General features: G+C 48.6%; 1 protein-coding gene across 1 annotated transcript in view; it reads right to left on the reverse strand.

Annotated features, from left to right (window-relative positions):
- Positions 1-84: 84 nt before the first annotated feature.
- The window catches only part of DGKA (diacylglycerol kinase alpha), an 18,168-nt gene continuing 7,786 nt past the window's right edge, over positions 85-10,466 (reverse strand). Inside the window, exons 12-23 of the mRNA XM_045289076.1 lie at positions 8,441-8,524; positions 8,110-8,183; positions 7,870-7,944; positions 7,421-7,506; positions 7,237-7,326; positions 2,389-2,549; positions 2,096-2,160; positions 1,772-1,862; positions 1,322-1,517; positions 1,080-1,200; positions 830-890; positions 85-388 (exon numbers count right to left, since the gene is read on the reverse strand). Coding sequence (XP_045145011.1) covers positions 305-388; positions 830-890; positions 1,080-1,200; positions 1,322-1,517; positions 1,772-1,862; positions 2,096-2,160; positions 2,389-2,549; positions 7,237-7,326; positions 7,421-7,506; positions 7,870-7,944; positions 8,110-8,183; positions 8,441-8,524 — 1,188 coding nt within the window. The 3' untranslated portion in view covers positions 85-304. The remainder of the gene's footprint in view (positions 389-829; positions 891-1,079; positions 1,201-1,321; positions 1,518-1,771; positions 1,863-2,095; positions 2,161-2,388; positions 2,550-7,236; positions 7,327-7,420; positions 7,507-7,869; positions 7,945-8,109; positions 8,184-8,440; positions 8,525-10,466) is intronic.

Below are 10,466 nucleotides of genomic sequence, written 5' to 3' on the forward strand. Positions count from 1 at the left end.
TTTTCCTTGTTTCTTGGAAGAACCTGTCATTTAAGAAGAGGGTATGAAAGGAGGTAGATCGTTTACTTATCACAGATAGCCCAGTGGAAAAAAAGAGTCATTTTATTCAGATGAGGCACTTTCAATATGTGTCTGTGGTGTGTGAGTGTGTGTGCGCATGGTACACACGTGTGTGTGGTGCATAGTAGAGGTGATACAGGGTAATAAATACTGTGAGGGTGAAGGAACACTCCCCTGAGCTGGCAGGAGGGTGTGGCAGCAATGTACAGAGCCTATGGGTGGAGTCCAGGGAGGGGCTGGTGGTTCAACCCAAGAAGCCAAAGAAATGGGAAGAGCGAGGGGGAGGGCCCATGAGCATGGGCATCTGGTTCTTGTGGGAGATCTTGATCTGGAAGGGAAGGGAACACATTCAGAAGCTGGACCTTGGGGCTGGAGCAGCAGGGATTTGGGGTGGGGTGGGGGGACTGCTGGGCGTTGGGGTGGGTTACTAGGGTTCTGGAGAGGCTAAGAAGTCAGTGTTTGGGTGAACCTGGAACATCAGCAGGCCTGATGGCAGAGTAGGTTATATGTTGAGCTGCTAACCACAAGGTCGACAGTTCGAGCCCACCAAGTACTGTGCAGGAGAAAGAGGAGGTTTCCTGCTCCTGTAACGACTTACAGCCTCAGCAACCCACAGGGGCCCTCATCTCACTTCTATAGGATGAGTCTGCATCAACTCACTACCACTCAGCATTTGGGGCATCAGGAAGCAGCAGAGCTATTGAGTGCAAGTGCATTTGGGTCGTGGGACCTGCGGGCTGGGTTTTTGGCAGGCAGAGGTCATACTCACTGTACAGGGTGACTGCATCCAGGGTTCTCCATCAATTTGCATGGGGAGGGTTTTTGTGGTGCTGTGGGAGGACAGGGCGGATTGGTGGAGCACTCTTTCCAACTAAACACAAGAACTCTGCTTCCTCAGGTTGGCGTTGGGGCCCTTTGTGACTGAGGACGATCTCTTAGGATGCCCTCTACCATTTCTTTAACCTTTCTGCCCTCGTCCTGCCCCCCGCACGCCGCCCTGGGCCCAGAAAATGCCTTACTGGAAGGTGATCTCAGAGCATTTGGCCAACCGATGTCCAGCACTCTTGAGCTTGGTATAGATCTGGCCCATCTCAATGGCACCCTCCAGCCCCACCACTTCCAGCCGCTTGTCGCTTAGGTCTGCAGGGTGCATGGCAGGAAAAGAAGCTTTATAGAAGCAGGGTGGCCCCAAAGGCACTTAAGCCTTCCCTTTGGCCCCACATATCCGCTCAACTCTCGAGGCTGCCCCGCCCCTCCTCACCTTGTACACAGGTTTTCAGGATCTCAGGGTCGGTGATGACTTTGGCCATGGTGCCCAGGGCCTGGTTGATCTGGCCTTCCCCATGAGGCCTCTTGGTCTCACCCCAGAGGTTGGAGCCACCGTGCATGCTCGGGATGTTCAGCACTGCAATGCCTTCCAGGGACAGGTGGCTCAGGTCCAGGGGTTTCCCACAAATCTGACAGGAGCAGGACACAGCCCCAGTTGGGGAGGGCACAAAGTCTCACCCATGGCAGAATCATGGGTGTGATGCCTCTTCACCATATGACACACAGGGGGGCGGATTTGCCATGAGTGGAGGGAAATAGGGACTGGGAAATCGTGAGGGCTCGGGAAACATGGGTTAGAAAGTGAGGGAAGGTCAAAGACGTATAGACTGAAGAAGACGGGGCGAGGGAAGCTCAAAAGGATGGTAGGGCGGGTCACATGTACCTCAACTGTCAAAGACTCCTCCAGCTTTTTGCAGGTGGAGAAGATGGATTCAGATGTGGCAAATTCGAAGTACCATAGTTTGTTCTTCATTCTGTCAGTCCCACCATATGGTCCAGGAAGGAGGGGCCGGGTGACACAGTGTCAGAAGGAGTGGCTTGGTGCCCGGGAAGGGCCTCAACCTCCCAACAACAGTAGCATGGGGAGCAAGAGTGGCTTTGGTTGAGGACAGAGGACCCACTGTCCACCTAAGTGGTCTGAGTCCAACTGGCCACAACCTTGCTCCTGCTACTGTGTATGCCCACACGCCCTTCTCCTCTCCCTTACCGGCTGTTGAACTTCTCAGGATATTTCTCTCGCATGATATGGAATCGGTGGGCAATTGAGGCATCCTGGGGCGAACAGAGGATGTGGGATCAGAGGCATGCCTCCTCTCTCAGCCCAGCACTCTGTGTAACTTCCCAGTCTCGGAGCAGCGTGTCCTAAGTTCTTTTCTTACAACTCACACTCTCCCTGCACCGATTTCCCTGGGTCACACCTCAGTGACGCTGCCCACCTCCAGCACCAGCCTGCTGTGGCCCTCCTTCCTCCCTTCCACCCCCAAGTCCCATTCCACTGACCACACCGATGGAGAAGTAGTTATTGATGATCTGGAAAGGTACAGGGTCGCTCTTCTCTGCAGTTCGCTGCGGTATCACTTCCACAGACCATCGATCCATGTGTACCGTTTTACTCATCTCTAAGTCCTTGAGGATCTTCCCCAAATTCTGTCCTTCATAGCCTAGGGTTGGGGAAGAAGACAGGTTAGCTCAGAGCACACCAGCTCCTTCTAGCACAGCTCCACACGGTCCCAGAGATCCTCTGCTCTGCTTCTACAGAACCTCCCAGGCCCTGCCAGTGAAAGAGAGGGGGCTTCGCCGTGGCTCCCACGGACCAATCTTGAGGTCACCCCGTAGTGGACCCATTTCTCCAAGCTGTCACAGAGGATGACTGTCCCCACTGTGTATGCACATCTAAGAATGATGCCAAAGCCTGTCAGGATTGGTTGGGCAGAATCACCAGGAAAATGCAGAGAAAGATGAGTAATGAATGCGAAAATCCCTATCGAGTTCTCTGACCCTTTCTCCCCACATTCCACCAGACAGAACAGAGTATCGAACGACGGTATCTGACCAGTGTGATTCTGTCACAGTGATGACAATACATAGATTCCAGTGTATATGGGAGTTTAGTGTATGATAACATTTCAAATAAGTGGGGGAGATGAGAGATTATTTAAGAAATGGTATTGGATATGATAGTCACTCCTTACGCTGAAACAAATTAAAGTTGGGTCAAAGAATTTAAAAGTAAAAAGAGAAACAGAATTTGTTCTAAGGGAAAAAAAAGATTTAAAAAAATATATAAATCTTTTGAGTGGCCTTTCTAAAGAGTAACACAAAATTAAGACCCCAAAGGGAAAGACTGATAAACACAACTTTATTACCATTAAAAACTTCTGTATGGTTAAATAAATAGCACTTAAAAAAATTAAAAAAGAAAAGAAAAGAAAAATACAAACCCAGGGCAGAGCAAAAATAGCAACACATATAACAGACCAATTTCCCTAACGTTAAAAAAAAAATAACAATGCTTACAAATCATGTTCTTTAAAACCTCAATATTAAAATGGACAAATAATAAAAACAAGCCAACCACAGAAGAAATACAAATGCTCAATAAACATGAGACATCTCACCAGCACTAAAAGTTAAAAGAACTGCACAATAAAACGGCTAACTTTTTGTTGCCCTCAGTCGGACAACGCCTAAAGACACGGAGAAAGCCAGATGCTTTCCCCTGAGGCTATCGGACTCAGGTGGCATTCTCTATGCTGTTAGTTGGCGCATAACCGGTCCCTCACTCTGTGGAAGGCAATTTTTATTACAATGTTATCAAAACATGTCATCGATTCAGTCTTTCTACTTTGGGGATTTCTCTTATGAAAAGTAAACACAGGTGCACAGAGGTAGGTGTGTGAGGACGTTTGCTGAAGCATTCTGGATAATTGCAAGAACTCAGGAACCATCTCACTGCCCACAAGCACTAACTGAGAGAGATCCAAGCTACGCTATTCAATGAAAAAAAACAAGTCCTGCAACAATGTGTACAGTATGATCCCATTTATTTATTTATTTTAAGAGCCAAATGTGAAGGAGCTTCATACCTCTAATTCCAGTTTCCCACGAACTTTTGAAGCTCCCTCGTGTGCGTGTGCGTGTGTGTGTGTGTGTGTGTGTGTGTGAGAGAGAGAGAGAGAGAGAGAGAGAAAGAACATGTAAAAGCAGAAAAGTGAGCATAAATCATGGTTATCTCTGGGGAGTACATGGAAGTTGGTGGAGAACAAACAAGAGGCCAACATGTGAAAACTTACATACTTTATGCCTTTAAATCTTTTACAGCAGAAACTTAGGGATATATTGTTTGTATAAGGTTTTAAAGAAGAAAGTTACTAGTAAAATAGTCAAATACTCTGAGGCAGTAATTCCACTTCTAGGAATCTCTCCTAGAGGGGTGTGCAGGGATAAATATACCTCATCATAGTTTGTAATAGTAAAAAAAAGGGGTGCTTCTCAAATGGCCATCGGTTGAGGGCTGGTTAAATAAATGATGGTTCATTCACACCAGGGAATACTCATTTCTCTAAGAGTGAGGCAAACCTAACTGTACTGACGATAGTGACACCCAAGAGGAACTGTTTTAAAAAAAGAAGGGAGAAAAAAATCTGTAACATGATCTCATTGTGACTTAAATATGTATCAGTATGCACTTAGAGAAAACATGAAGGGGAAGGTCCCAAGGCGTTAGGGAGTGATGTGTGTTATGTTTTCATTTTTATTTTTAACCGTAAGCATATTAGTTTTGTAATGGGGTGGGTGGGTGTTCAGAACATAAGTCTCTACCTCCTCACATCCCACTGACGGCTTCACTCACAGTAATTTGCCTTTTATCCCTACAACCCCACAGAAACCCGTCTGGCAAACATTGCCAATGGTCTCTGCCAAAACCAACAGTATAGCTCTAGTTCTCAATTTAACTCTTCAAACGCCTCACTGGGTCTCTGAAATACCACTACTCTCTCAGCTACAAAAGAACGTCTTGGGCTTAGAGAGACTGGGGGTGGGATGGGTGAGGTGGGAGGGGGCCCTATTCCTCACTTTTCCTCGGGCAGTAGCTTTCAAAAGTTGTCCAGGTTCAGGGATTCCACATTCAAATGTTTCCAGGGCTTAAAAGCTAAAGCAGGGAGCCATGGGGATTGTGAGGAACTGAATAATACATATCCCATTTAGAAATAATCACGTTCCCAAGACTTTAACATACTGCCAGGCAAACAATATAAAGCTATACAAATCATTTCTGTGGACAAATCTGCTTACAGTTTTGGCAGGATGAAGTTTAAAATGCCTTAGCAAAGCATTTCTCCAAAACCCAAAACCGAACTCTGCCATCGTCATTGTGGATTCATTGCGACCCCCAGTGGGTTTCTGAGACAGTAACTGTTTAAGGAGTAGAAAGCCCAGTCTTTCTCCCCAGGAGAAGCTGGTTTCAAAGTGCCGACCATGCAGATTGCAGCCCAACACATACCCATTGCACCCAAGGCTCCTAGCCCCATTTAATCTGGCCTCTGTCCCACTCAGCCTCCCTCTTCCCATTCCTGTCTTGACCCCTATTCCCCAATCACAGGGAGTCATTTACAATTCCCCTAACACACCACCCAGGTGAAGTAGTGGTTTACACACTGGGCTGCTAACCACAAGGTCAGCAGTTCAAAACCATCAGCCTCTCTGAGGGAGGAAGATGAGGCTTTCTATGTCTGTAAGAATTGACACTCACTGAGGCAGTTCTATTCTGCCCTATAGGCTGGAAGCAGAGAATTTGGCTTGGTGAAAACACATCACTATACAGATTGATGAGCCCTCTGCCCCTACGCTTACACGACTTCCTCTACCTAGCACGCCTTCCCGGCTCGTCACCAGATTCCTATCCTATAAACTAGGTTTCAGAGACGAACTCTGGACATCGTCTCAGCTCCAACACACCTCAAGCTCTTCATCGACAAACACCGGCCTGCAGGCCTTTCATCTATGAAGGGGAGGAGGCAAAGAGACTTGAAATGAGAGACCGATTAGGACCTGATTGCAAAAGATCCAGAAAGAAAGAATGATGAACTAATAAAATGACTGTCTACTTGGTGAATGAATCAATGAGTCAATCTAAATAGCCCACTCTCTCCATCACACCTTTAACCTTCCCGATTTCCACGTGGTTCACCCCTTTGTTAGGGTTTGTGGCCTCTTCAAAGATGCTGCAGAGCCTACCTCCAGAAGCCCAGAAAACCAAAGCCACTACCATCGAGTTGGTTCCAATTCCCAGCCAGAGGGGACTTGCCCTACAGGGCTTCTGAGGCTCTCTCTTTAGGGGCGCAGCCCGCCTGCTCTTTCTCCCTCACAGGGGTTCCTCGCCTACATGTCCAGATCATTGGGTCAACAGCCCAGTGCTTAACCCACTGGTCTACCAGGGTGCTTTAATCTCCTTTGGTGATAGACGTTCTCTGTTGTGTTAATGTGGGGGTATCAGGGTAGGCTGAGTTTTAAATCCATCGCCTTTCAGATATAAAAGAGCAGATCAAATAAGGTAGAGCAGAAACAAAGCCAGGGCATGCCATGCTGCAGGAGGATCGCCCTGATCGCCAGGGAATGGAAGCTGAAAAGAGACAAGGCTTTTCTTTCCCCCAGAGTCTACAGAGAGAGAAACCTCCTCTAAAGACAGGGTCCGGAACTCAATTTCCAGCTTCTCGCCCAACCCAAACCAGACTCACTGCCATCAAGCCATGTAGAACTGCCCCTGTGAGTTTCCCAGACTCTAACCCTCTATGGGAGTAGGAAGCCCTGTTGTTCTCCTGGGGAGCAGCTGGTGGTTTCAAACTGCTGACTTTGTGGCTAGCAGCCCAGCTCACTATGCCATCAGGGCCTCCTGTCTGGCCTCTTATGCTGTGAGAAAATACATTTCTGGTTTTTAAAGTCACCCACTGGTGATATAGTAGCCCTAGGTAACTCAGACATCCCTCATTTTCCATGATTCTCAAAGACCAAAGAGCTGGTTGGCGGAAGCAGAAGGTTATTTGTCTGTTTGTAGGGAAGAAAGCTGTTGTTACACACACACACACACACACACACACACACACACACACACACACATACCCTTGTGAGCTCAGGCGACTTCACCCTCTGATCACAGAACAATCAGCAGCCCTGCTTCTTCCAGAGCGCTCTTCCTTTGGGCACGCCACTTGGTGCCCCCACATCTGTGCCCCTCTTCTCCCTACCAGCTCTCTTCCTGCACCAGATGCCCGATGCGTCTCTGTGTCACTTTTTCTTTCTGTCCCACTTCCCCATCGCCAGCCAAACACTCACTCCCTAGCCACTTACCTCCTCCCCATCGTAGGCAACGAGCCAGATCATTTCCAGTACCCAAGGGCAACACAGCGACCGGAGGCACAACCGACAAGTTAGCCTTGTCTGGGGAGACAGGGGAGAAAATGGAAATGGACAGTTCGCTCTGGAAAGCCACTGGCCCAGTCAGGCCCCTGGCTGGCCCGCTCCCTGCACTGACCGATGGTCTCTAGAATCCAGCCTACGGTGCCGTCTCCGCCACACACCAAGATCCGGCAATCAGCAATATCTTTGAAGAATTTGAGCCTGAGACACACAAAAAAAAGGGTGTGTGTGTGTGAGGAAGGTCAACCGGAAGAGTAAGGCTACTCAGCTCCCAGCAGATTGCCTCTGGACTCTTTGTCAAAAGACTTGGTTTCTATTAATGGTCGAGAAGAGGGGCAATGGGGAAAGTCATAGCGGGGAGGGAAGAACTTTTATCTCCATCCTTTGAAAGCAGATGTCCCCTCTTTGAGCAGGAGCGCGCAGAGGCAGGGCCCTCAGTGACCCTGGGAAAGAAGTATCCTGAAGGCTGGCTCCAGGGGTCCTCTGTGCCCAACACAGTGTTCGCTCCTGCTTTCTCCCCACATAGACACACACAGAGTCTGGTACAGCCCGGCCTCCACTCACCCCGCCTCCGGACCATCCTTTTGGAGATTGAACACCTGTCGAGGGTTTAGCAGGTACTGGAACTTCCAAAGCACCCTGTTGTCAGAGAAACGGGGACTCTCTTGGGGGTGAGGGGACGTTTTGTCCCTCACCCTCTGGATTTGTCTCATCAAGGTGTGCCCCCTCCATCCAACACGGTCCCTTCCTCCCTCCAGCCTCTGTAGGTCCTCCCTCCTTCCGTCTTAGAAGACCCAGTCTCACCTCTCCCCCTGTTTGCCGCCACTCTTAGGGTTGACAAAGACAAGAAGTGGGTGGGTGTTGGGAACAGGGTCAATCTGGATGGGGGAAGAAAGCAAGGGTAAGGAAAGGAGGATGTCATCAGAATCACGACTGAGCCTGGAGAGAGAGACTTTTGCCCCACAAAAGTGCTTGTCTTTTCTTTCTTCCTCTGTGCCCAGAATGGGACTCTGGAATCCAGGCAACATCCTGGGTGTGGGGGGGTAAGGGGTGTGTTTCCCACTTCATTCCCTCCCTGGGGTGGGGGTGCTCCAATAACAAAACACTAAGAAGCCCAAGCCCCTCAGTCCAGTACCCGGAAAGCCTCAGAAGTGCCTGCAGCTATGTCTTCCTCGTTCTTCTGGTGCACTCTGTTCCTTTTCTCATCCGTTCCCGAAGCCTAAGAGGGGGAGGAGCCCCGAGAAGGGAAGGTGAGTGGTGAGGGAATCCCTAAGCAGACCAGGGTCTCAAAAGGCCCCTCAAAATCGCAGGCGCTCCGCCCTAACTGGAGGAGCCCCAGTGATGCGATCAGTTAGGAGGGGACTATGTCCCGCACCCCACCCCCCACCCCCGCCCCCCCAGCTGCTCCTGGGGAGAAGGATGAGACCTTCTACTTTGGTCAAGAGCTGTCTCCTGGAACTGATCACAATGATTGACATATAGCTCCCTCCCAGGGGGACGGGAGACATCGGTCAGTGTAAGACATAACAAAATAGTAATAATTTATAAATTATCAAGGGTTCATGAGGGAAGGAAGGTGCGGGAGGCAGTGGAAAAATAAGGAGCTGATACCAAGGGCTCAAGTAGAAAGAAAGTGTTTTGAAAATGATGATGGCAAATAAAAAATTTTTTTTAAAAAGAAGAAAATGATGACGGCAACATATGTACAAATGTGCTTGACACAATGGATGGATGGATGGATTGTGATAAGAGCTGTACAAGCCCCCAATTAAAAAAAAAAAAAGTTGTCTCCTAATGTGAATGCGGAGGGTTGGAGTTGAGACTCAAAGCCCATGTGTGGACAATTGGATACCCCCCACAGAAGGGTTACAAGGAAGGGATGATTCAACCAGGGTGCAGGATAGCACTGATGAAACACACATCATTCCTCTAAATCCTGAATGCTTCCTCCTCCTCACCCCCCCCCCCCCCCCCCCCCCCCCCCCCCCCACCCTGACTCCTGCCACCACCACCCCTACCATGACCCACTTATACCTTACAAATCCAGCTAGACCAGAGTACACACATTGTACAGATAAGAGCTCTTGACAATGGAATTCGGCACAGATAAAACCCTCAGGAAGGGAACCAATAGAGAGGTCTGAGGGGCCGGCCACAATCCCAACTATGTGGACAGCCTCTCCTTCCACCAGAATTTACTTCAAAGGACAGCACTGAAGCTACAGCTCAGAGAGAGGAACATGTCTGATCAGAGCACATGGGAGCAAATGAAAGGGGAGGAAGAGAGAGTGGAGCACATCCTGGCCCACCACACCTTGAGGACAATATCCCTGCTCAGAGCAGCTAATGCACAGAGAGGACCATATGACTGGCCCCACTAGGAGACATATCCCTTACTGACCCATAACCCTACAGGGGACAACACTGGAGACATAGTGTGTCAATTTCACCCGATCTAACCCCACCACACAGAGGCAAAATGCTAATGGGCATGCAACAGAACAGCAAGGGGAGCAGAGCAAAGAAGTCCTGAGGGTGTACCAAAAACAGACTTTGGGGCCAGGAAAACACTCCTAAAGGTCAACAAACAGACCTCGAACTATTTACAGGCTTTTCTTTATAATTTTGTTGTTGCTGCTGTTTTGTTTGTTGCTTTGCTCTGTTTTGTTTTGTCCATATTATTATCTCTGCAGGTCTATCTAGATAAGCTAGGCAGGATAAACAATCTGGAGGAGAAAACAATGCGACTGAGGGTTCCGGGGGACTTGGGAGAGGGGCAGGTGGGGTAAAGGAAGTGGTGTTAACAAGCCCAGGGACAAGGGAATGACAAGTGATCTAAAATCGGTGTTGAGGAGGGTGTAAGAGGCCTGGTAGGGCTTGATCAAGGGCAATATAACAGAGGAATTACTGAAACCCAAATGAAGGTTGAACATGATGGTAGGACAAGAGGAAAGTAAAAGGAAATCAAGGAAAGAACCAGGAGGCAAAGGACATTTATAGAGGCCTAAATACAGGCATGTACATATGTAAATATATTTATATATGATAATGGGGAAATAGATATATGTGCATATATTTATAGGTTTAGTATTAAGGTAGCAGATGGACATTGGGCCTCCACTCAAGTACTCCCTCAATGCAAGAACACTCTGTTCTATTAA

This window comes from Echinops telfairi, unplaced genomic scaffold (genome assembly GCF_000313985.2).
Source record: "Echinops telfairi isolate 266 unplaced genomic scaffold, ASM31398v2 ScPeMD7_2;HRSCAF=8, whole genome shotgun sequence".
In the NCBI taxonomy this organism is placed as follows: Eukaryota; Metazoa; Chordata; class Mammalia; order Afrosoricida; family Tenrecidae; genus Echinops; species Echinops telfairi.